The following is a 26,070-nucleotide window of genomic DNA, read 5'->3' as shown; positions in this document are numbered from 1 at the left end:
AGTTTACTAAAATTGAAAATTTTTTTTTTCTTAAATCACAGTTTCTGTATAACCTAAGCCACGCTACACTACATGAGTATGATCAGATCCCAGTCCCTGCCAGGAAGAAGCCCAAGTCCTCCCTTTCAAGTCCCTCCCTAAGTCCTTCACTCCTGGAGATTCTGCTGAACACCAGTGCTCACCAAATGCCTGCAAACCAGCACCAGAAACAAAACAACAGAAGGAACACCACACCCACCACCAGCAAACAAACACACACACAGAGCTCTATAGCTAATATTTATGCTCAAGAGGAAGCATAACACAATCAATACTGCTCTAGACTGGCATTTACTGCAGTAACATAAACTTTAAAATACTTTTAATACTTCAAACACAACAATATCATGGTGGTTATCAAAATTTGGCCCTCAGCAGATAATGATGCTTGACTTTTTTCAGACATGAAAAAACTGTCCTTAAAGTAATCCTCTGTACTTAAAAATCAGTTTCCCTATCTTGGATGTCTCCCAATCCACAGGTGAAGTTCACTGGAGCAGGCAGAGTGTACCTCTCCCAAAATTCCTGAGAATCTGCCAGCCTGTGAGCAGCAGGGCCGTCCTGCCCCGCCTCTGCTCGCAGTGGCCAGGGCCAGCTGCTCAACAGTTCTCAGGGACAGAGACGCTCACTGCCAACTGCACCTGAGCAGGCTCTGACTCAGGCTTTGAACAGGTTTTCCTGTTTTTAACCTGTCTTTAGGTACCCCAAATCCCCTACAAGGGCTCTGCACTCAGGGAAGGGAAGCCATATATAAATGGTATTTCCCTCAGCTCCAGATCTCAGAGAAGTTTTCCCTAACCATTCATTTCCCAGCAGGTCTTTGTGTCACTTGGTGGATCTGACATCCATTAGGTATTCTTGAGTTTATCATTATACCACTCACTGCTGCATTCAGTGTAGCAAATAAATACATACAGTACTTTAGGTCACAGTAGGAGGAAAGCAGACTATAACACCAACTTTTTCCAGAGAAGAAAACTATTTGTGAAGCTCATGTGTCACCATCAGCTATCCATTTCATAGCTAGTTTATTAAAGTTTCTCAATAAAACTGGTTCTATTTACTGTTCTTCAAAGTAAAAGCCTATAGAAGAATTAAAAACCTTCAGAAGAAATAAAAGCTAGACAAAAACAGAGCATTCCATTTTCATGTCCAATTCCACAGAAGATAAAATGCTTGGCCATTCACCTGTGACACTGAAAACAAGCTTAGGAAGCACCCTTAGATCATGTAGCTTTGGTTCATCATGGCCTGAGTATGTGCAGAAGAGCATGAAAGCTCAACAGCACCTAATAGCACAGAGTCTGGAAGGGAGAAAAGGCCACGTGATATGCTCATAGCCAAAACACAGCCCACACCTATTCTCAAATCTAATTCCAGCTCCGGAAAATTAGAGATTCTGAAGTTATAATCCCATTTAATAGGAGTGCATCAGTTCCAAAAATAAATAAACAATACATGTTACAGGCATTGGCATTTTCTGCATGACCTCAGCATGCTCGTTCATGAAGTAATTAAAATTGTGACAGCATTCCAGCTGAAAACTGTAAATCCTTAATGAATAACACTCATCAACATTCAGTATTACTCAGTGTTCTGTCACAGTAAGTTATGCTAGATCACCTCAACATCCAACAAAAGGTTTTACAGCACAGTAAGGAATGGTAGCAGTCTCCTTCCCCTCACTCTCTCGTATTTGTTCTCCAGGTACCCACTCCCCAGAGCTGGCAGACAGGGACAGGGAGCAGAATGACACCCCATAATCCAAAGGGAGGTGTTAAGTGACCTGCTATGGCCACTTAGACACACACAGGTCTATGGGGCTGGACGGGATCCACCCAAGGATACTGAGGGAGCTGACAGCAGTGCTCACTGAGCCACCTTCTATCATTTACCAGCAGTCCTGGCTAACTCAGCTGGTCCCAGCTGACTGGAAATCAGCAAGTATGACAGCCTGATGCTGTGAGAGGGGTCATAAGGTGGATGTGGGGAACTTCAGGCTGGTCAGTCTGACCTCAGTGCCAGGGAAGGTTATGGAGGAGATCATCCTTCACGAATGGCACGCACAACACGAGCAGGTGATCGGGCCCAGCCAGCGTGGGTTTATGAGAGGCAGGTCCTGCTTGACTAACCTGATCTCCTCCTAGGACAAGGTGACCCACTTAGTGGTCCAGGGAAAGGCTGTGGATGTCATTTACCTGGTAGATTTTAGTAAATCTTTGACACGACTTGCCACAGCATTCTCCTGGATAAACTGGCTGCTCATGGTTCAGAGGGTGTACTCTGCACTCAGTAAAAACCCTCCAGATAGCAGAGCCCAGGGGAGACCTCACCACCCTTTACAACTACCTGGAAGCAGGTGGTGGCAGGGTCAGCCTCTTCTCCCAAGTCACAAGCATCAGGACAAGAGGAATTGGCCTTAAATTGCATCAGAGGGAGATTTAGCTTGGATGTTAGGAAAAATTTCTTCACCAAGAGTGTTGTCAAACATTGGAACAGGCTGCCAGAGAAATGGAGTCATGATCCCTAGAGGAATGTAAAAGAGGTGTAGATGTGGCCCTTTGGGACATGTTTTACCAGTGGACTTGGCAGTGTTGGGTTAATGGTTGGACTAGATAGTCTCAAGGGTCTTTTCCAACTGAAATGATCCTAAGATTCTGTATTTATTATACCTACACCCTGCACAAGCTTGGAACTGACCCAGTTTTCCCTTGCTCACAAGTGTCATTCACTGCAATTCATTGTCTGCTCTTTGTCTGGAGGGCAAACTCAAGGGCAGGAAGGATGGAAAAGAGAAAGAGAAATCAAAATAACTACAAAAAATAAAAAAGCAAAGGCAAGCAAGAGACATGGCATTCAGCCAAAGCAACAATATCAGAGCTTCTTGAATGGGAATCCTGGCTATTATTTTTAAGACCTAGAAAATACAGACTTTGAGCTTCACGAAAGTAGGCACTTTCAGTCCTGAGACTGAAACAGAAAAAAGGTATTTCCCAATTCTCCAGCACTGCTAAAACCAAAGAGAAAACAAAACTTGCTACTCGAACTAAGCTGAAAGAACACTGTGAATTAGGCAATGCAGCATTCCAGACTGAAAACCAGTTTATTTTCATCGTGAGAATACCAGGCTAAGCAACAGTCTTGCGCTTCTCCCCCCTTAAGAAACTGTTATATTATGATAATAAGAGGCAGAAGGGAAAAGCAAAATACAGCACAGGCACAAAGAGCAGTCAGTACAAACACAACCAAAGCCATTGGTACTTGAGAAGCCTCTAATATGGCTCAAAATTAAAGCCTACTGTATCTCCATACTAACAGCCTTGTTCAGGACTTCAAGTGCTCTGTAGAGCCTTAGGCAGGATTTCAGGGTTTTAGTACAACACTGACAAGTGACTTAAACCTGTGCAGCACTGAATTTTTAACCCTTTCCCTAAAGAAAGCTGATGAGTCAAAGTGCCAATCACACCTCCTAAATTCACGAAACAATTTCAAGCAAGCTTGAGAGAAGTCAAGACCAGGAACAGGCAGTGTATTTCTTTCCACAGCTTGCACAAGGGAAGGAAATGATGACTTTCTTGAGCTTCAGAGGGCAGGAAACCCCCACATGGCTTGCAGGGTTCAGCAGGTGCCAGCCCGCCAGCACACCTGGGTGTCACACTGTCACCACCGGGGGTGGTTTCCCAGCTGGCACGGAGGGAAGTGGTGAGCTGGGGTAACTGAACCTTTGCAAGAGACCCCGCAGGACTCACAGCTCTTTCATGCCAGAGGATGTATTGTGGATAGGCAGAGGGACACAGGCAAGATATGGCCTTGTTAAATCAGTGTCAGGCAAGGGTACTACGGCAGAGGAGTACAGGGACACAGAGAAGCCCACTGGAGTCCAGGTTTCATTAAACCCCACTGCTTAGGAAACATGCTCACAGGAAATAGTGCTAAGTGAACACCACTGTTCCTCACACAGAATTTAAATACAGCCACACACACCATACTAATTCTCCCAAGAAATGAAGCAACAGAGAAAATATCCACAAAGAACAACATCAGCAGTGATATACTCAGCAAGTCACCAACTGTGTCCAGAAAAGGGCACCATCAGCAACAGTCCAGATGGACTGTCCTACACACACCACAAATCCTCCAACTACCTGGGAACCACAGCTCAAACTACTTCTATATCTGAAGCTGTTACCTGGTGGCTGCCCACCCAGAACTAGTCCCAAAAAAATCTAGACCTGTGAGATCGTTCCTCTCCTCTTCCTGTATTCTCAAGATTAATACATCCTACCAAGTCAGTTTGGATCAGTATTTGTTCATATACAAAACAGCTTCACTAACAATCAGCAGAGGAAGAGGCTGTATTCCCTTCAACCAAATAAACTATAGGTGTACAAACAAACAAACCCACCAAACAAAAAACACAAACCCCAAGCCCGCGAAAAAACCCCAACCAAACATCTAAAAGCTAACAAATACTCTACTAAAACTCATTCTCCTCAGAGGAAAAATTCAAATCCAAGATTTTACATGAACTGAATTAGTACTTTCTTTAGATCGCGTTTCAACAAGAAGAGTACCCAGATGAAACATGATAACAGCAATTCAAGAACTGTCAGAGCAATCAAGGCTAATTTGTAGCCACTATTAAATTGAAAGTAGGAATTGCCAGATTTCAGCAGTATTACTTAGCAAGCCCATTTACTTTCAGCAAGACAACACATGTTCCTTCTTTGCAGGAAAACAAAAAAAGTTCCTATGTCATCTTTTTTTTTTTAGTACACGATTCAGCAGTATTTAAGCATATAAACTTTCAGCACATGAGCAATCCAAACAAATCTAATGAAAATATGCAATTTAAAGCTAAGTATGTACTTTAAAAACATTGCTGAACTAAAACAGGAGGAATTGCAGTCATCTTTAAAGCAAATAAGTGACAAAGTTCTACCTGTGAAATCAGGTATTTTTTAAGTATGCCACTCTCCAAAAACTAACATCATTTTTTTAATCTTAAAACCAAATTAACATGGAAGAAGTTCTCTACAGGGCCCCAAGAAAGTTCAAGGTCTTAAACAAGAATCTAACTATTCAGGGAGACAGGAAAGCTGTGCCTGAGCACTATTCAAATGCAGGTCACACTAAAAAACGCTTTTGCTCCCGTTTTACTTTTGCTCTTCACATCTTGTACAAGACTCGCTGAACAAGCACCAAGAACACTTAAGAGCAAAAATTCAACACACAGAAATATTGTGACCTCAAATATGGAAACCCAGTGTTACCCTTTGCACAGCAGTGGTGCAGTGGCTGTCGTGTACTGGAGCAAATGGCTCATGCCTTCAATAGCATTCCCCTGCTCCACTGGAGCTGAACACGGCAGGAATATTGCCAATGTCAGCCACAGCTCCGTCTGTCCACACTGCATGAGAGCCTGTGCGTCCCTCTTCCCCAGCAAAACAAACACCTGAGGGGAAATTCCACATACTGAATGCCTAAGTTTAATAGTTCTACCAGAAGTCAGCAAATACAGATCCAACCCGATTGCAAAAAGCCTCTGAGCGTCGTTTTCTCATCTCCCACACCTTCTAACAACTCAGGTACTGCCAGCACTATTCAACATCTATTATGTCCATGTGTCAGGTACTATGCCACAAAACTTGATCTTTGCCATTTTAACATCAATAGAAAAACTGGATTCAATTCCATTACTGCTCAGAAAGACAAAGGTGGGCACTGATTCTTGAATCATTTCCTCCAACCTGCTTACTGCCAGAACTGAGGTGGCAGGATGCTTCTGCTTAAGTCTCGGATCTCCCTCCTGCAAGATTCTCAACATTTCATGAAGATTTTCCCAGGTCTCATTAATAGACTACTCTCATGTCACTGATTTTAATCAGTGAAGAGTAATTTAAGTGTATCAAATACAAATTCAACAGAGAGAAAACACAAATCCAGTTTTTACCTTCTCTAGATTAAAGCAAGCTGCAGTAAGTTTTAGAGGCCTAACATATACAGGGCAAAATGCTACTTGAGCACAAACTCAAACCCAGTAGGTGTTAGATGCAGGGGTGTTTTCTTTGAAAGTATATAAAAGAAGTTTACTTTAAAGTCAGAAGAAATCTTTTTATTTACATTGCTAAAGAAATATTAACAGAGACCAAACACAGAAATACTAAGGGACAACACTAACTCAGTTTTGCAGCCAGCCCAGAACACTCAGCATCATTCTACTAGAAATGGCACTTAATCCCATTTTTCTACTAACTTTGACTTTTAAATAATTCCACTGGGCACCCCAAGTAACTGGTCCTACAGTGGGAGAGGTATGAGGAAGCACAACAGAGGCGGTGTATGAAAGAGAAGGCAACACAGGAAAAAAGAGTTATACAACTGAAAATACAACAAAGAAAAATCAGTAAAAGGACAAAAGAGCAAGGAATATCCCAAGAGCTACTACCAAAAGCTACTTCTACATTTCCACTCCCTGAACTGGCTGACAATTCTCAAGCACAATAATCAATAAACAGAACAGAAGCTAAATATAATGTTAGACCAACCAATTTTAATTTTAATTAAGTAGGAAGTTGAATGTCATTTAGTTTAGCTATAGATAATAAAGAAACTATCAATTGCCATTAAACTTAAAACCATATTACCAAATTATCTGAAGGGCAGGCAAACACTACTAATAACTTTCTTAGGAGTTCCATATAGAAAATACCATTAAAATGCTGTTCATGAAACCCAGAATTAGTAGGCCGACCCTTTAAAACAAAGAAAAATTTAAAGTTTCACAGGAAACCACAAGATGCCAGAGGATTTCACAGTTCAGGGAGTATGGATTAAAGGTTAATCCCAAACTCATGTTTTTAAGCAACTAAGTTGTTCAAGTCCTGCTACAGCAAATCAATGACTTCTGGACTCAGGATCCTCTACAAAACCACCACTGAACTGTAGTGGGAACGTGTGAGCCTGCCATGCAAGGATCCAGCATGAAACAGAAACCCTTCCAAAACGGGGAAAGCCAGAGAGGATTGGGCACTGGCAGGCACCCACCACTACCAAAAACTGGCACTTGAACTGTCCTAGAAAACTCTGAATCTGTCCTTTAAAGCTGCAGCTTATGAGAGACCCGTGCATTACACTGTATTTATACAAGTAATAAGCTATAACTGCAGAACAAACAGACTGGCAACTAGAGTTACCAAAATAATCTGGTGTTTGGAACCCAAAACAGGAAATCATTAACAATGTGCTTGACAAACTCCTTCAGGAGTTGCCTGGGCTTGCCAGATTTTCTTTTGGGAGAGGAAGATGAACGACCCCATCTCTTACACTCCTTCTAGCCATAATTTTCTATCAGCCTACAGAGAATAAAAGATTAGCAAGGCTCTTCCCATCACAGGTTAACCCTTCAGATCACACACACAAAGATCATTGAGCCTGCCATTAGCTGTGCTCTGTTGCCTTTTTATCTAGGCTCTCCCTTGTCCAGGCTATCACTGCAAGAACACAATGCACATGTCCACTTCAAAATACAAAACAACCCCGAGCACACACATTAAGCCCTGAAGGGCAGGAGCTGTGATTCCACTCAGTTCCTTCTAGGTTCTGCTCCAGACAGAACTTTCAGGTATCAGAAGCTCCACTTGGGGCACTCACGTCTGTGTTGCACAATGGGAAGTTCTGCTAATCACAGAAGAAGTTATTCATATGCACCTCACAGAATCAAACAAGAACTTATAAAAGTTGCAAGAAATCACCACGTAAAAACCCAGAGACCCGGGCATTACTGGAAGATGGACCACAGAGACAGCTACTATGCTTGCATTACAATTCAACATCAACATCAGCTCTAACAAAGGTAATGCCAGGGGACAGAATGATGATTCATTGAAGCCTTGACTGGTTTTCTGACATTCACCAGGGGATTTTACATCTTTCATACTTAGTATCTAAAATTCCTCTTTCTTCAGTCTAGCTTTCCCCTCATATACCAAGAAAGAAGCACAACTGCCTCCTCCTGCAGCAGAGAGAGGCTGTGGGAGTGCTCTGCTCTCCATCACTTCTGCTGTTCTGGACCAACCCAGCCCTGCCCCAAACCAACTGTAGGGACATAGAAGTCACCTGTTTGCAAACCACCAAGGTGCCCCTCTGGTTTACTGCTTCTCAGAGCCAAAGCAATGCAAACAACCCTGCCTACTGACTCCTTTTTTCTCCTTTACTTTGTAGCCACAGCTAGCAGAGAATCCACTTGCACCTCAAAAATTTTGCTTTATAATTAACATCAGGAATTACCAGTCTTAAAGTATCAGACCTGCTAATAAGGTCTGATACCTTCTGCTTTGTCTCTCTGCTCCGCTGAGACCAGCCACAAAAAAGCTTTTTGGCATCCATCAGCCTTGCTTTGCAGCTGTAAAAACAGCAAATAGCAGAGCAAGGAACATCAGGATGAGAATTCAATAAGAGGTAACAGTAGGAAGCAAAATAAAACTTAAAACCATTAGATTAAGAAGCAAAGGGATGAAGGGGAAAACACCAGACCGAAAGACAGGCCAAGCCCTACTTTCAGCAAAATTAACTGAGGAGGTGTGATAAAAATCCTTCTACCCCTCACTCCTAGAACCTTCCACTTGGGAATTCACCTAAATACACAGACAGGGACTGCAGCTAGCAACGACATGAACCTGAATAAATATCACTCACCACAGCTCTCACTAAGGTGGAGACAGTGAACAAAGAGCAAAATAAGGGTTTGTATTTGCCTACCAACAAAGTCTCTCCAGAGCAGAGGAACACTGGCCAGAGCAAATTTTATGACCAATATATTTGTGTCTCCATTTGAATTAATCAATACACTTCAACTGGATAAAACCAGACCCATCCAGTCATAGCACACCAGGGGATCACCTTGAAACTATGCTGATCATGGGTCTGCTTAGACCTCTACTCTGATGAGTTCTGCCTTGCCTGTAAATCCAACACTCTGGACTGAAAGACAAGAAAGAGTTGGCAATTGGAACACACTTGTCGGTTGTATCGTGTCAAAACACCAACACCAACCCCACCTGTAAGAGCATAACCCCAGCTGCCAGCAAGCTCCACAGTGTATGGGAAGTTCCAGCTGTGAGCTGGAGTGTGGGGTTTTAACCAGACCACTTGCACTGGCAAGTCTTTCTAAGCATTGCAGATTAAGTATGTTGTGCAATGTTTTTTTTTGAAACAGAACTTGGGTAATAAAATTACTTCCTCTAGCTGGCTTTGAAGTGGAGAAAAAACGCTGCAAGAACAAGAACTCAATTGGCTTTTAGCTGCCTGGCAAGTGCTCTAATAAGAAAGCCCGATGACCTACATTCACAAGGCTCTGTACTAAACCATTATTACAAAATCCAATATAAAGCCTGACCATGTTTAAGTGTTTTTCATTACCAAGCAGCAGTATCTTGTTAGAGAAATATGAAAACATGTTATTGTCTTTAGAGATGATGATCTTAATTAATCCTTTAAATACTATTCTGAAACATGTCAGCGTGGTCATTCCAGACTGCTTAAGCTCCCAATGCTACACAAAGACACCAGAACCTCTGCTTGTCAGTGGGATGCATTGCAATGTTAACAGAAAAAGAAACTTCTTAAATATTCTCAAACTGTGAAAAACTGAATTTACAACAATTTACAGCTCTGATGCTCTTCCAACAACTGACAGAAATGCACTGGTTTAGAAACTCAGGCAAAATCTAAGCTAGCACCAGAACAGCTTATTGCAACTCAGTTAACACACCACTGAAATATTTCCTCACGCAGAGACATCAGCTCTCTCAGCCAGCTACTCAGATAACCTGAAGCAGATGGGTTTGAGTTGTCCTGGAAAAGATTTTATTAAATTAAACTCTACTGTGGTAAATATCCCCAAAAAGCAATAGATAGAGTAAAATCAGCAAGTGTTTAATGGAAATATTAAGTTAGTCCTTCACTCTACACCCATATAGTTGGAAGAGTTTAATACATTCAGCTTAAATTCACATTAGCAGATTCCAAAAACAATGGGTAACACAACTCCAGGAGAAATGCCCTACTTTGAAAAAAAAGAACGCTTTCAAAAATGCACTATAAAGCAGGCAACTAGTCAAAACAAGAAAGATATGCTCAAAACAGAACAGGAAAGATAGAAACACGGGGACAAAAAAAATCCAAGTGGCAATTCTCAAAGGCTCAAAATTACCATTACAAGTCCACAGGCTCAGAAAAATCAAACTGCCCACAGTGCCTTCAGGAACCCAAGTCTGCACAGCTGGGGCCAATGTCATGGTATGTCGAAAGTACCTTGTGCTGTTAGTGATGGCAGTAGCACAAAACAGACTCATGTAATCAAGAAAAAAAAAATGGGGAAAGAAAAAGAAATTTTAATTAATTTCTCCCTAATTTACTAAAGCCCACCTCGCCCTAAATGCAGAAAAAAATAGGCCCATGTAAAATCAGTGCCTTTCAGATTGCATGAAAAGATACTACAGTTGAGGAGGCTTAAAAGAAGGTTTTATTTGTCTGAAGAGCACAGCAAGAACATGGATACAAAGCTAGTGTCAAATTAACATGGAAATACAAAGAGATGCCTGATCCGCCGGGACTGAATTGTGAAGGGACTACACATTCATCTCTGAGTACATAAAACCTCCCAGAGCTCTGCAGCACTCATCTGATAGTTCCAAGTACAGATTTTAAACTAAGCAAGCTGCAGGCGTCCTTCCTAAACCAAAAAGACAGTTGCTACAACACACAGGTTTAAAGAAGTAAAAAGTAAAGTAAACACCACCTGGGAAATAAATTCTAAGTTTAAGTACTCCTTCTGCTGTCTCTCCCCAGAGAAGACTAGGGAGACTTCTTCACCACTGATTAAAGTGATTAATTTGGTTCTGTATGGCCTCTGTACTTGCATGAGCCAGGTTTTCCCTACTTGCACCTCATGTTTCAGGATCAAACCCTGTGCTATTGATCTACAAAATGGGTGATTTTTTTTTGAGATAGCAGATTCAAGATACTAATTGAAGCAAATCAAAAAAAACAGATGACATCGGCAAAGAGCTGTGAGGCCACCCAGAAGTGATGGGCTGTCCTCTGAGGAGGAGGGAGAGGCACCACCATGGACAGCTCAGCCACCACGCTCAACCGGAGCCACCACGTAAACAGGATGGATGAGCATATTCCAAATGGAACTCAGAAACTCCTCATACAGCAAGGAATTCCAGCTGCAGCATTACATCCAGGTGCATTACTTCACCTCAGGTTCAGGAATACATATGGTTTGAGCAAAATTCGTGGAATGCTTATGGAGTTGCCACAGGGGAATTCTAACATTTCAAGTTCCAAAGCCAGCGGTGTAGAACCTGAGCAGATGAGTTAAGGTTTGCTCACAAGGACACTTCTGCCAGCAAGGCTACAGCACCACAAATCTCTAAAGCAGGTACATTAGAGCACCAATGGAAAAATATCATTCATCTTAATGAAGCAAACCTAAGTGAAAAACCTGTGTTCATCCGTCAAGCATCAGCTGCTGACAGAGGTACAATATCAAACTGGAGTGACAAATGTGACACAATATGAAAAATGCCATTTTTGAATTTCTAGGAGGCGACAATGCTCAACATCAACCAAGTTCAGGGTCAAGTCTACCCACCTGTAAAAGCACAGAGACAGCTCTGAATAAGCTGAACCTTTTCATCCAGCAATCTAGCAGCCTGTAGCACTTAGTGCCAGGAAAAAGGAGCTGCATGAAATCAGTTTTATATAGTACCTTCTCAGCCATAAAAGCCTGTAGCTGTAATAATACTAGGCTACCAACACAACAGGGGTTTTTGGCTACTTAAGTGCATATCACAAGCCCTGTATATACACTGCACTGCCAAAAAAACAAGCTAAAACAAAACAAGGCAGACACAGAGACGTTTCAACACCCAAGTTAGTTATTTCAATAACTCTGCCTACACTGACCCAATTGTGTTTCAGCTCTGCTGGGAACTCACTTAGACGCAGTTCATTAATACTGTTATGTTTTATTAGTCTGGCTCATAAAAGCTATTTCAAGGAAAAAGAACAAGGGGGTTTCAAAGAAACCATGGTTCTTACTCTCCAATTTACTAGGAGCACATATCACCCAGGAACAGCTTGGTGTGATGGGAGGGAGATTTCCAAACCTGCAAAGCCACCCCAGGCAGCCTCATGCTTTGGCTACTGATGCTTTTTGGCAAGAGCTGCCCGAGATACCCGAGGGCTTTGCCAAGCTCCAAGAGAGTTCAACACCCAAAAAAAAAAAAAACCCAGCTGAGAGATACACCTAGAAAAACTGCAGTTTTCTACCGGCAAACACCAACCATTTCTCCTAAGTTAATCATCTTAAGATTTTAAGCACCCTGCCTTGCAGCTAGCACACAAACTCCATCGCTGAATTACTTCCCTAAAAGAAACACGAACAGAACCAGAAAGACAAACCAGGTGCAGCAGGCTTTTTTCTGTTTCTGGCAGGATTAAACGGCACTTCGAAAGCAAGCATTGTGTCTGGCTGTGTAGGCATCCAAGGCCCACAGCAGAAAAGCAGGTAAGGAACAAGCACCTGAAAACTTAGTCACCACATTTTCTGCGCTCATTACCCGCAGGGTTATGTAGATTTCTAGCCAAGCTTTTACACTTTGACACGAACGTTTTACTCTGACTCCCAGGGTAAATCCAGGCTCTCTTACCTCCGGGCAGCCGGCACAGGGAGCGATGCTCGGCCGCGTTCCCGCTCTGTTTAAAGGCACAAAGCAGCAGCAAAGCCCAAATCTCCCCGGAGGGGCCGGCTCCGGGCCACTCCGCCCCCGACCCGGACTGTCCCCGGCGACCCCCGGGGCTCGCCCTGCCCCGCACCCCCAGCCCCGCCGCCGCCCCTACCTGGCCGCAGCGGCTCGGTGATGCTCAGCACCAGGAGGAAAAGGAAGAGGAAGGTGCCGCTGTCCGCCTTGGGCACCATTTATCCTCCGTTCATCCTCCCCCGGCACAGTGCCACAAACCCGCGGGGAGGGACGCGCGGAGCGGCGGGAGGAGGGGCCGCCGCCGGGCCCGCGGGGGGCCCCGGTCCGCACCGAGCTTTTCCCTTGCCCTCCCTCCGCCGTTCGCCGCCGCCCCGGGCGGAGCCGGCGGCCCTGGCTGCGGCGGGAGCGGCGGGAGCGGCGCGGGTCGGGCGGCCGCGCTGGGGCGGCTCGCAGGGCTCCGCCGGCGCACAAGATGGCGGCCGCGCCTCCCCGCCGCCGTGCCCGCGCCGCCACGCCCCCTCCCGCCGCGCGCCGCCCGCCCAATCGGCACTCAAGGGGCGGGGCCGAGCGCGGGGATCAGCGCACGCCACGCCCACTTACGGCGGTGGGCGGGGCCGGGCGGGGCCGCCGGCAGGGGGCGGGGCCGGGGCGGCCCCGAGCACCCCGCGATCCCCGGGACCCCGCACCGGGCCCGGGACCCCCGCCGGACGGCCTGGGATGGCCACCACAATCCCCCCCGGACGGCCTCCATCAGCCCACTCACTCCTCACCCCAGTGGGAGCCCCATTCTCCCCGGGATAGTCTTGCTCAGTTCGCTCCACCTCCCCAGGACAGCCTCTATCCCCTCTTCCCCCCAGAACAGCATTTCCCTGTCCCCAGCTGGAGGGTCCTTTCCTGCTCACCTCCATCACTCTTTGTCAGCCTTTGCCATTCCCACTGGGGCAGCCCCAGCCAGCTTCCTCTGTACCTCGGGACAGCCTTTTCAGGTCACCTCCATCTCTGCTGCGATGGCCTTTCCCTGCCTCTGCAGGGATTTCCCAGTGCCACCACCTTGCCTGTCCCGCAGCAGAGGCACAAAGCTCTGGACTTTCCCAGCCTCAGCAGCCTCCCAGGCTGACCATCCTTTGCTTCTTCATTACTCTGGTCCCCCCTGCCCACAGTGGGATGAGACAGTCCCTGTTCATGTCTGTGGCACGGAGAAGCAGCACCCAGGGCTGCCACATTCCCACAGCCAGAACCCCGCAGTGCCAGAGCCAGCCAGGTGTTTCCATAGCTCCTGGAAACATTCCATTCCCAGTTCCCAGGCCCAGACAGAGAGGAAACACATAAAGAAAATAGATTGTGTGGCTCGGGTCAGTGTTAGTGGCCCTGCGAGTGACAGGTGCCTGTAGGAATTTGACCCTGGGTGTTGGTGCATGTCAGACGGGCAGGGTGGTGGCTGTCCCCGGCTGGAGACAGCAGCCCAGTGCCACAACCCTCCTGGTGCTGGATGAAGGTCAGCCCAGGTGGCATTTAGAATCAAAAGGCAGTTTCACCACCAACATCCACTTCCCAAATTCATCTGGAGTTTCCACTCACAAGGGGGTGTTGTGGCAGCACCAGGACATTGGCTCAGCCAGGGGCCAGACACAACGGGTGACCCACGGTCAGCAGGGAGCTGTCACTCTCCTCTGCAGGGAATTCCAGCTTTTTCAAATCAAAACCTGGGAAGCTGCCTCAGAAATGTTCATATATTTTTAATATTTACAATGAGGTGTTCTCCAAATAAAACATTGCAATTCCAATAAGGACCATTTTGACCCAATTTTACCCACCCCTTTCTTCCAAGTTAACAGCAATTACTCAGTAATTGAGTAATTGGACCCAGCAGCAAACTTCTCTCAAGGGGTTACCTGATGGAGGTACAGCTACTTCTGCTCTCTCATGGCTCCTGCTCCCCCTCAGTCACTGACTGTCCCACGGGTCAGCTGCAGCCTGCAGGCAGGGAACAGGCGCTTCTGTGGGATTTCTGGAGCACTCACGGGCTCTGTCCCCCCAGGCGCTGTTGCTGTGTTCAGGTCAGCAGCTCCAGGGAGGTGCTTCTTCCCCGGGAGGGGAAATTGGTGCCTGCCAAGAGCTCCCCAGAGCTGGGGTATCAGCTTGAGCCTGGAGCTGTGAGCCCTGGGGGTCTCAGGAGCTGCCTCAGGAGCACTGTGGGGCCAGGAACGTGCCTGGGGACCTGCTGGAGTGCATCACAAGCAGCAGGACACTGCCTGAGGATTCAGGCCAAAACCCACTTTCCCAGTCTCATGTGCTGCCAAATACTGGCATGATCCAAGAGCCTGTGGGCACCTGAAGCATGACAACATCCTCCAGCACTAAGTGTGAGCATCAAACTCCCCAGCTTTGCTCCTCCCATAGGGTGTTGTGGGGACAGACTGTTCTGAGCCTGGCTTCCTGCAGCACAGCTTCACAGGCCAACCCCAGACTGACCCAGGGTATCCTTATTCACCCCAGGGCCTGGGCATTACACCATACAGGCTGATGCATAAATAAACATCCTATGATGCCTCCACCATCTCCACCAGGAGAGCAGGGCACAGGCTGCTTATCCCTGGCTTTTGTCCCAAGGCCTGGTTTCCCCCATGCCATGTCCCACACACCCCCAGCTCTGAAGGGGAGGGTCAGGAGCACACCCATGTGTCCAGCAGCCCCTCAGCACCCCTGAGCAGAGGGGCAGTGAATGGCCCAGCAGCACCAAAGTGAAGGCTGAGAGGTGCCCATTGCCCCAGACTGTGCCAGCTCAGCTGCAGGGGCTGGGAGAGATGGGGGAAGGGGCTCATGGAGCCCTGTGCTGGGAGAGAGCAACACGTGCAAATATGAGGAAGTGAGAATTGCTCCATTTCCCTCTCCCCTGAGCGAGTGCACCCATTTCCTTTTTTTTTTTTTGCAGAGAAATAGCCCAATCCTCTAAAACAACAAAGTATCTCCAACCACAGCTTCCCTTTTAACCTAAATAATCAGTTCCCTTCCTAGAACATGCTTTTGGACGGGTGAAAAGCTGCAGCTCCTGCAGCACAGCAGAGATGGTCACCCCTGGGCCAGGGAGAAGCTCCTGGCCCTGAAGGTGAAGGGCTCAGGGCCCCAGCTTGGGGCTCAGTGATCAGGCTTACAAGAACCTCCCCTGGTCTCCCGTTTTCTTTCCTGCCTGGGACAAAGGGCAAAGGCCCTGGCTGCACACAGCAAGCCCCCACCTCCTCTGGATGTGATGGTGTTCACACCACGTGGACACAGGTCCACCATGACTTCCAGGCATCCAGCAACACACCACAGCCAGCCTGGCCACCCAGGAGAGGCCTGGGGCCACCACTGCTCACTGCCAGCCGCCTCTGCAGCCTCAGGAGAGCTCCAGATGCTGTCATGGCTGAGGGAGCAAGTGTGCTTGGCCCTTGCACATAGGAAAATGCAGATACATTGCAACGGCAAAAGAAAAATAACCTGCTGAAAATGGGAGGGACAAAAACCACCAGTCATCAAAAACCAAGATGTTTTTTCATACTGGATTTGGCCCTGTAAGGCACATTATCTGCCACTGCTACAGCAGCAAAAATATCTGGCAATGAAGAATTTACTGATTCACTAATTACAGATAGCAGGGTTGAACTGCAGCAGGAAGCAGGGAACAGACATTACAGCTGGCATTAGGAACAGCCCATCTGAAGAGCACTACAGCCCTTTCAACAGATCCAGTTTTACAGAATGTAACTGAAAATAAGTTCCATTTCCAAAAAACATGTGAAGAATCCAGGCTGTGATTTTAGTGTGGCTGTCTAGGTTAATTCACTTGAGGGCAAACACAAAACAAACACCATCCACAGGAGATTTAATGCAGTCTGCTTTTAAGCATGAATTGCACACTGTGGAACTAACCACCCTCAAACATCACATTCTCCTGTTATTCCAGCTACACCTGGGTATGAGCACAGACAGTTTGGAATGCTGTGGCAGAGAGATGCCACATCCCACTCCTGATCCATGTGTCCACCCCATCCGCAGCCCCTCGAACACTGCTCAGCTTTTCTGTGCATCCCACACCCAGAGGAGCTTCTGCACCCACAAATGGGCAGGAATCCCACATCCACTCCTTGCTCCTGGTCTCCTCAGTGACCCAAACTGCAGGCCAAGGTCTCACCATCTGCCTGTGTACCTAACAGAGAGGTCCTAAGCTTAATGGAGACAAGGATTTCACTATGAAATAAATAATTAGCACTTGAAATTACCTAAGAACTTGGTTAATATTTAGTCAGTTCAGTCCTTAAAGAATAATTCTGAAAGCATGAAAATGTTAGTAAATGCACTCCTTTTACATTAATTCCTAGGTACCTGAGAATAATTTTTTTTTGCTTAAAGGAAAAACAGAGTCTTCAAGTATTTCTGGACTAAAAAGGTAAAAACTACTAATTTTGAGTCATGATTCCTAGCAATGTCATGTTGATCAATTTATTTTTACAAGGTGCACTATAAAAACTGAGACCCTCTGAAGGGTTTTTCACAGTCAGAGACATGAGTTTGGGAAGTGGCAGAGGAAACCACACAGAAGGAAGCTCTCCACAGAGACAAACAGCACCCAACACCCCAGACCTTAGAGAAGGCTGCAGACACTCCTCAAGTTGCTGGGTAAGACTTTCCATGGATGTTGCCTCAGTAAAACATCACCTGACTATAGCAAATGCCAACACTGCCCAGTGTTACACACGCTGTCTTGTACTCAGGTGTGGTGCAAGAAGTGCAAACCTGCCTCCTCCTAAAGGGTGCACAGGTTACCCCCAGGCTGGATCACCCACACAAGGGCTCATCCCACACACAAAGGTCAGCTCACACGCAGCAACCACAGCACTGAGTGCAGGCTATGTATGGTTAAAATTGTGTTTCCTTTCTTGGCCAATTATAAAAACTAAAGCCAAAAGTTTCAAAGAATGGGAGGAAAACACCAAACAAAAGCCCCAGTGTGGCTATCAGAAGAACCACTTCTGTCCTTCAGAATGGCACTGTCATCCTGGTGGATGATGCACAACTGCCTCTGACCCTGCATCGTGATGAACCCTCTGGAGTCACACACACAGCAGCTATAAAACAAATCTGATCCCTTCCCTCTGCCTGCTGCAGAGCAGGGCAAGCCCAAAACCTGCAGAAGAAAAGCCTGGGCAAAAGCAGCAAGGCAAATCTCATTCTGCAAAGTGTAAGGAGTGAAGGAAGGAATGGGGTCCTCTTAAGGAATGCTGGTTCTAACAAGATCATGAAGTTAGCCAAACCTGTGCATCAGTCTAACTTCAAGTTAAAGAGAAGCTCTAAAATTCTCTGTCATGCCTCAGTACACACACGGTTGTGTGCCCTTTTCTGCAAACTACAAACTCAAACAAGTTTGACAAGCTGGAGCCAAGTCCAGTTCAGCCTTTTAGAAAGGCTCACCCCACTTCAGAAACAGACATAGCTGTACAGAAACGAGTTTAAATGCAGGGCTCTCTTAAAAACAGAAATACATCTTTCAGAAATTATCTCCACTTCCCCAGGTTCCAGTAACCAGTCCACAGCTCACTGAGCACAGCCAGATCACTATCACCTTGGTGGTGATTGGAATGTTCAGAAGAAATCAGATGCCTTTCTTCTTTTGGGAAGCTGCAGTAAATTGTCCGTGATGGATGTGGTATCCTGAGATACTGGTGTCTGAGATACTGTCCTAGACTGTGGGGTGCTCTGGGGGGTTTGAGGCCCACTGGCAGGGGTCTTGTAACCAGGAGTTCCTGTGTGGGCTGGGGAGGGCGTGTAGCTGGCTCGCAGGGCTTTGTCGGTGTATTTACTCGCAGTCCTGTTCACAAGTCTTTGCAAAGCTGGTGACATTGCTGGGCTTAATCCTTTTGGAGTAAGGCTGAAATAGAATAAACAGGTTTAAGAGATTTTACAGTAAAAAAATCTGCCTTGATCAGGAAAAGCAGTATTGCCTCCCTACATGAGTTCCCCCCACAGAGCAAACTCGCTGCCTGCACAAGTCATTCTGCCTGCAGGTAAATGCAGCTTGTCTCTAAAGAAACAAGTGACAGAAAAACATCCTACATCCCTCCCAAACCTCAGTGGCACTGCCTGACATTTCCTTTGAGCCCTTTCTGTCCTTCCTGTGACCCCCCCAAGCAACTCTTATCATGTCTCCTCCTTGCAATGAGGGAAGACACTGATCCAGAGGCATCACTGGGTGGCTGTAGGGCAGAGCAGTGATACTGACAGGAGTGTCAGGGACAGCCACCAGCCACTTTGCCTCAGGAACTAAGTTTTTTAAATTCTAAATTTTTAATTTCTAAAACCTTTCAGTCCAATTTACCTCTTCCTGCTTCCAGTGTCCCTCCTTACAATCATTCCTCCCTTTCTACATGTGCTGATTTACATCTCCTCAGATAATACCCACCCCCAGTTCTGCTGCCAAAACAGAACCCTCACCTGGCCAAGTTTTCTGTCACTTTTCGAAGTGCCTCCTGCTTCTTTGCTCGGTTTTTGGCTGCCACTTCATTGGCCATCTTGAGTCCCAGCCTCTCACGGCGCCCGGGCTCCAGGATCTATAAATGCATCACACAGTTCACTTGCAAAGGCACTCGAGAGTGCTGAAAAAATGAGTCAAAGCACCTTCAAAGCTGGATTCCAATGTACAGGGATCTAAAGCAGGGAGAAGTGGGGTCAGCCTGCACCTCTCTGCTGCTGTGTAAAAGCCAGAGAGGACACAGGGACCTTCAACCTGCCTTAGCAAGTAACAAAAATTGTAAAACCAGTCCAGTCAAGGAAGCAGCCATTAACTCTGGCATTTCCTCCTGCTGTGTCTCCTAGACAAACAATGTCACCTGTGTCTTGCCTGGCCTGTAGCCAGCCAGCTCTCAGGCATACACAGACATTGCCAAACAGCAGGAGAAACCAGTAAAGGCCTTTGGAGTCTGACAAAACAGAGGTACATACATCAAATTACACCTTTCTCAAACTGAAGAGTCTCAGACAGCTCACATTCAAAGACACCAGCAGGAGATAAGTAGCATGCAGGGTTAGGTGCCATTAGCAAGGCCAGAATGTCTTTTCTACTCTGAACTGATATATCTGCCTCAAGCTCCAACAGCCAGAAGATAAAGACAGAGGGAAATGCTAAAACTTCCACCTATTCACACGCTAAAATCAGAAAACTTGAGCATGTCTTCAACTTCCTCTGAAAGCCCCTCTGTCTGGCCCACCACCAAAAGCAGAATCTCATTCTCCTGCCAGCAGTGTGCATTCCACCTCAGGTAGCTCCACCAAGAAGATTTCATGTGGATCCATGCTCATCTCCACCCTCCAAGCACAAACTGGATTATTAGTTTCAAGGGCTGGGAACACCACCCAGCGATGTGTCACACTCCATGTTAATCCATTACTTACCCACTTCCCTTTCCCTTCCCAGTTATTCCCCCCCAGAAAAGAATGTCATGCTGACTTGCTGAAATACCTTGAAGGCTGGTCCAGGTGTTCTGTCCACATAAGGTCTTTCTGACCCTTCCAGACGCAAAGGAGTGCTTTCAATTTCACCCCATGTCATAAAAGGCGACTCATTCACACCTAAAAGCAAATTCAACAAGTGATGCCCATGCAAGACATTTGATTAATTTGACTATTCATTCACCACAAAAAAAAAAAAAAAAAAAAAAAAAAAAAGAGAAGTAAATTAGGGAATGCAGCAAATTCATCAACAAAGGAGCCCCTCCATTGCAGAGGAAATCGCAGCCAATGTGAATAGTAACATGTGGTTCCCATTAAAAGGGTTTGCCTGCAGCTGTGTCACCCTCTCAGTTCCAACAACCAAGCACCACCCTTTCCATGTCTTTATTTTTCCATTTGCTAAGCTTTTGATTAGTGATGCTTTCATTTTTCCCTCCACAGTACTAGTTCTCCCCTCTGCTGCTGTATGGAACTCCTTCACCACGGGAAACTCTTCAGAAAACAGGCAGAGGACTTAAGGAGCATGCAATAGCCAAATGTACCCTCCAATCACCCCAGGGGCAGCCTGTACCGAACAGTGACTGCACCTTGTCTAACAGGTGTAGGAAGGGTTCTGAGAGCCCAGTTAGGTCTCTGGCTGGAAAATCCCACTGTCCAGGGTTTGGAAAAGGCGTTTATGATGGAGAAAGGAGGTGCTCCAAACGCCACCTACAGGTTTTCCAGAGGGAAAGGCCCAGTATGTCCAGGTGTTGGCATAACCTCATAAAGCACATGGCTGGTGCAGAACACCTACAAATTCAGATACCATGTTTCAACTCGAAAAAAAAGAATCAGTTTGTTCTAACTGAAAGTACCCCACAGCTGGATAATTCCCGAGCAATGAGACAGCAACTTGCTCAGAGCCTCTTGGTGCAGTGTGACCTCTCCTGCCAATGCACTGCACTAGGATTGAAGCCCTGCATCCAGCTAGCACACATGGCACGAGGTCTCACCTCCTCATCTAACCCTGTGATGACATCCTTGTGTTGAACACTGCAAAGTAAGTGGAGTAACAGTCCTCTTAAAGCAGAAGAAATAAGGAAACCCTCTTACCTGGGGCAGGAGAGGGGGTAGCCACAAATCCATACCCGTTCACTTTCGGAGACTCTTGGGGTATCAGTTCTTTCCCATCAGGTCCCACTTTGCCCTGTTTGTACTGAAATAAAAAAGACAACACCATTCATGTAGAGGAAGGTGAGAGCCAGCTGTATCCAGCACACACACACAGTTCTGCTGGGGGATAAACCACACCAGAGAGTAAAGCCTAACCAGGTTTGAGTAAGAAGTAAAATTATCCAACCTGAGCATTGAGGGCTGCAGCTTGTTGGAGCTGGGATTTGCTCACAGCTTGGCTAAAAGGGTCCTTCACAAAACGGGTGTTTCGATGCACAACTTCCCTGGGCTTCTTAAAGACCTCACTCTCATCGGGTACACCTTGAAAAGCCAAATACCTTTTTAAAAAGGGCTCATTTCTGTGCTTCACTGGTTCACAGAAATTATCAATTGTACATTTATAGCCAAAAAAGAAAACTATATTTACAAAAACACATCTTTTTTTATAGCAACAAACAGACTAACAAGTCCAAGGAGACTCTTTGAGCAGAAGAAAACAATGAATAAAGATGACAAGTGCTCATAAAGAAGACAGACCAGGAAAGAGCTTTGGCTGCTGAAAACAAGTACTCCTATTTTACAGATGAGCTTTTCAATAGCAAATAGAACATGATCAAACTTTGAAATCAGAGGCCAAGGAAAAATGGAAAAAAACCCCACTTCTTAAAAACAACTTTAGAGAAGAAAAAGCACAGCGTTACCTGTAAGAGCTGCTCAGACACACAGAAATGCTGTAAGCACTGTTTGGAGCCAACCCCCATGGAAGCAATGCTCACCTGTTGGATAATACATGAGGGTGTTCCGAGCCGTGTATTCCCAGGTGTCCAGCCCCGCCTTCACGTTCTCCAGAGCTTGCTGCTCGGCTGAAGGAAGTGCCAGGTTTTCATTCTGTCGCTGAAAGGGCAATGGAAAAAAAATTAAAAGGCGAAAAAGGGAAGTCTGAAGGCGCCTCCTGCAATCTTTTATTCAGGCAGACACAACTTGGAGATCTCAGTCATAAGCTCAGCCACCTGCCCTATATCATTTTGCATCAGGTATGTAACAGACTCTGAGGGATAAAAAAATAACACTCCCTCAAAACAACAGCATCAAACACCCACACGTCAGCGCCAAGCTTCATTAAAAGGCACTGCATCCCACATCCATCAATGACAGATGTGTGCCAGCTGCCCACTGCTGATGGTTAAAGACTGACACGGCAGGCCCAGGGCAGCTCTTGGAGCTCCCCTGCAGGCAGCTGAGGAAGGCAGCACAGCCAGCCACGCTCATGCAGCTCTGTGCTTCAGCAGCTGAGTGGGTTAGACTGGTAACAGAAAATTAAATAAGACAAACAATTAAACTGCAAATGATGAAGGGCTGATGGACAAACAACAGGAACTGCGCTCAGCTGCTCTCCCTGGTGTGGCTGCTTACAGAAAGTATTAATGCAGGTATTGCTTACAAAGACAGCAATACCTGCACTCTGTCTCAAAGCTCTCAGAAGAGACAAAGCCTCACAGCTAAGTCAGCACTGCTCTTGTGTGACAGAAGGGGAAAAACAGGACTGCATAAGGAAGCAAGGAACAGTCACAGGACCCAGGAAACTGAGCCTTAGCAGAAACACAGTGCAATGGTATTTCCCTGCAGTGTCCCCTGGAAGAGCAGAGACAGAGCTGGGCAATTCCCTACCCGGGTGTACTCCTCCTCTGCGCTGTACAACCAGGCGTGCTTGACTTTCTCCTTCTCCTTGGCCACTTCCATGATCTGCTCAAAGGAAGCATTATCCTCACTCGTGTGCTTGGCCAAGAAGGTGTCCAGGCTGGGAAGAGCATCTTTATCATCTTTCTCTGCTTCTCCTAACAAGAGAAGGGAAGAAGCCTGAGGAAGGTTAATGCCTCCCTTTCTGTGAGAGCACTGTATCTACTTCTTAACCCTCCTGCCACCAAGCCTTCCACAGACACACCAAGAACTGACATCAACCGTGGTCAAAGAAACAGATCCACACAGAGTGGATCCAAATCAAGTTTGTATGTGCTCCAAATCAGGTTTGGAGCACATACAACCAGCTTTCAATAAACTCTACTATGGCATTTATAGCAATTTCTTTTAAAGGTGATATGTACAAGTGCCAGCTGCTAGCAGACAACTTATTTTCGGAAGAATTCAGCATGAGAAACATAATTCTCCTACCTTCCTCTGCAGTCTTGATGCCAGCTTTAGATTTATTTCCTGCTGGAAGGCCACCTGGGTGCACTTCTGGGGTTTCAAACGTGGCTGGGGTAACATCTGTCACAAAAAGAAGAAGTTCACTTGGTTACTGGAGCACACTACAGGATTTGCTGTAAGGATCAAGTCACATCAAGAGGGCATATCAGGAGAACAACAATTAAACTAAAACTTGTAAAAAAACCTCCAAAATGTCAAAATGTCTATTCAATTCTCTCTCAACCTCCAAACAAGATTTTGGCCTCATCTAAGACGTTTTTCTCCTGCTGGGAGTAATTCCCAGCAGAGCCACAGCCCAGTATATTTGTCACCCTCCTTTTGCCAACAAAAGCAGCAGCAGATCAAACTGAGCCCAGTCCAGGGCCAGCACCTGCAGCAGGGGAGGAAGGGACACCCCTGGTGACACGTGCCCCTTGTCACAACAAAGCAACTTACACAAACCCCACTGCAGGGGTTGGGCTTGAAGAAACACCTGAACTGGAAGTGAAAGAAAACATAGAACACTGGATCCCTGCTGTGGGAACCTCTGATAACCACGAGCTTCCCACACCTTCTGTTCCTAGTACATGAAAATCTCAAATGTCTGTAGATGCAACAAGAACCCCTAAAACTGAAAACTAAAATAAGGATTCAAAACACAGCTTAGAATTTCTCATAGCAGGGAGCACTTAACATTCCCTAGGGAGCAGGAATTTGGCAAAAGATGCCTATGAGGAATGGTTATTAAAAGGTTGCTTTTCCCAAAGACACCATCAAAGAGAAATTCAGCATGAGCCACCAGCCACTGGCTACTGTTCAAACTGGTACACTCAGCTCTCAGGCAACATCAGCCTTGAATCTTTAAGAGAATCATTGCCTGCACTAAGTTAGATAAAGCAGAGCAGCAACATCAATACAAAGCCCTCATGCCCCACAGAGCCAGTTCTTACAGGGTGCAGGTGTGTCCCTCAACGATTTGCTCAAGGAAGAGCCAAACTTGATTGCAATTTGTCTCATCTTCTCCAAGTCGCCGTTTTCCTCAGCCTCCAGATAGTCCTTCTGCGCTCGCAACTTCTCCACATCGGGAAAAAAGTCTCGCTGGATGATTTTCTCTAAGCTCTACAAAGACAAACACAACTGCAACGCCCCGCTGGGACACCGGGAGCGCCGGCTCAGCTCGGGGCCAGCACTGCAAAGCCCCGGGCAGGCCGGGCAGCCCCGGGCCAGGGCCGGTGGCAGAGCGCTGACAGCTGTCGCCGCAGGAGGGGCGGGGGCCCGAGGGGCCGCCCCAGCGCTACTTGGACCCGCAGCCGCGGGCCGACCCTACCGGGCGGAGCCCTGGAAGCGCTCGGCTCAAGCACCGGCGGGGCGGAGCGGAGCCTCCCGGGCTTAGGCCCGGGCCCGCCGTCTTACCTCGATATAGGCCTCCTCGTCCAAGATCTTCTTCGGGGGCCTCGGGGCCGGCGACACCACCTCCTTCCCCGTCACGGCGACGGGGCCCGCGGCGGTAGCCGGCACCAGTGCGGCGGGAGAGACCGGGGGCACCGGCATCGCCTCCATCGCGTCAGAACCGCTCCGCTCCTCCTCCGCCTCCACCCCCGCCAGCGCGACGGGCCCTGACGTCACATTCCCGCGCCGCGGGGAGCGGAGCGCCCGCCCGGGGAGACGCGCGGGTCCGCGGGCGCCCCCTGCCGGCCCGGAGGACCCGGCCGGGCCCGCGCCGTGACCGCGGCGGCGGCACCTGGGCCTGAGGGTCGGGATGGGAACGGGCTGGGAACCGGGATACATACGGAATGGGAACCGGGATGAGAACGGGCTGGGAACCGGCATGGGAACGGGCTTAAAACGGGCTGGGAACCGGGATACACACGGGATGGGAACCGGGATGGGAACGGGCATACACACGGGATGGGAACCGGGATGGGAACGGGCTGGGAACCGGGATACACACAGGATGCACACGGGCTGGGAACCGGGATGGTCTCGGGGCGGATCCCCCCAGTGCCCCACCGTCTCTTCAGACCTCCTCAGAAGCAGCCCGGGCTCCCGGGGCCGGGGGTTCAGGGCAGTTTTATTTATTTATCTTTATTTATGTATTTATTGATCTCGCTGCTTTCCAGCTCCCGGGTTCTCCTTGGCCCCGCCAGGAACACGCACACGGCTCGCTGTGGCAGGGACTGCTGGCACCAGGGGTGAAGGCGAACGCTGCCTGTGCCAACCTCTCACCGCAGCAGGCTCACCGCCTCTCCCCAGGGCTATGGGGAGAAACCCGTGTTTCTTTGTTATGAAACAAATCGCTTGGCCAGCAAGTTCAACCCCAAAAGCAACTCTAGATGCCACTGATGTGCTGCAAACAGTTCATTTGCAGGATATTTTGCAAATCTACATCAATAAAACGAGCACAAATACTACGTGCACAGAGCAAAGACGAGAAGGGGAG

General features: G+C 47.2%; 2 protein-coding genes across 2 annotated transcripts in view; both read right to left on the bottom strand.

Moving 5' to 3' along the window:
- Nucleotides 1-13,332, bottom strand: part of DGCR2 (DiGeorge syndrome critical region gene 2) — a 41,915-nt gene extending 28,583 nt beyond the window's left edge. The window contains exon 1 of the mRNA XM_063415530.1: nt 12,952-13,332. Within this exon, the coding sequence (XP_063271600.1) occupies nt 12,952-13,030 (79 nt within the window). The 5' untranslated portion in view covers nt 13,031-13,332. The remainder of the gene's footprint in view (nt 1-12,951) is intronic.
- A 3,735-nt stretch (nt 13,333-17,067) lies between these two features.
- Nucleotides 17,068-25,257, bottom strand: ESS2 (ess-2 splicing factor homolog). Its single transcript, XM_063416224.1, has 10 exons — nt 25,044-25,257; nt 24,581-24,749; nt 23,616-23,711; nt 23,115-23,281; nt 22,223-22,340; nt 21,634-21,767; nt 21,387-21,489; nt 20,305-20,414; nt 19,281-19,396; nt 17,068-18,717 (listed from the first exon to the last, which is right to left on the bottom strand). Exons 1-10 carry the CDS (start codon nt 25,188-25,190, stop codon nt 18,432-18,434), a joined length of 1,446 nt encoding a protein of 481 aa, XP_063272294.1. The 5' UTR covers nt 25,191-25,257; the 3' UTR covers nt 17,068-18,431.
- Nucleotides 25,258-26,070: the final 813 nt, after the last annotated feature.

Source organism: Prinia subflava, chromosome 19 (genome assembly GCF_021018805.1).
Source record: "Prinia subflava isolate CZ2003 ecotype Zambia chromosome 19, Cam_Psub_1.2, whole genome shotgun sequence".
Taxonomy (NCBI): domain Eukaryota; kingdom Metazoa; phylum Chordata; class Aves; order Passeriformes; family Cisticolidae; genus Prinia; species Prinia subflava.
This window is presented reverse-complemented; position numbering and strand designations above follow the sequence as displayed.

Excerpts from the sequence above, each read along its gene's own strand:
- ESS2 (XM_063416224.1), bottom strand. The coding sequence starts at position 25,190 with ATGGAGGCGATGCCGGTGCCCCCGGTCTCTCCCGCCGCACTGGTGCCG. Across the intron at positions 21,768-22,222 it reads CCTCATGTATTATCCAACAG|GTGTACCCGATGAGAGTGAG; the intron begins GTGAGCATTGCT and ends TGGCTTTTCAAG. Across the intron at positions 19,397-20,304 it reads CACCTGGACCAGCCTTCAAG|ATCCTGGAGCCCGGGCGCCG; the intron begins GTATTTCAGCAA and ends ATGCATTTATAG.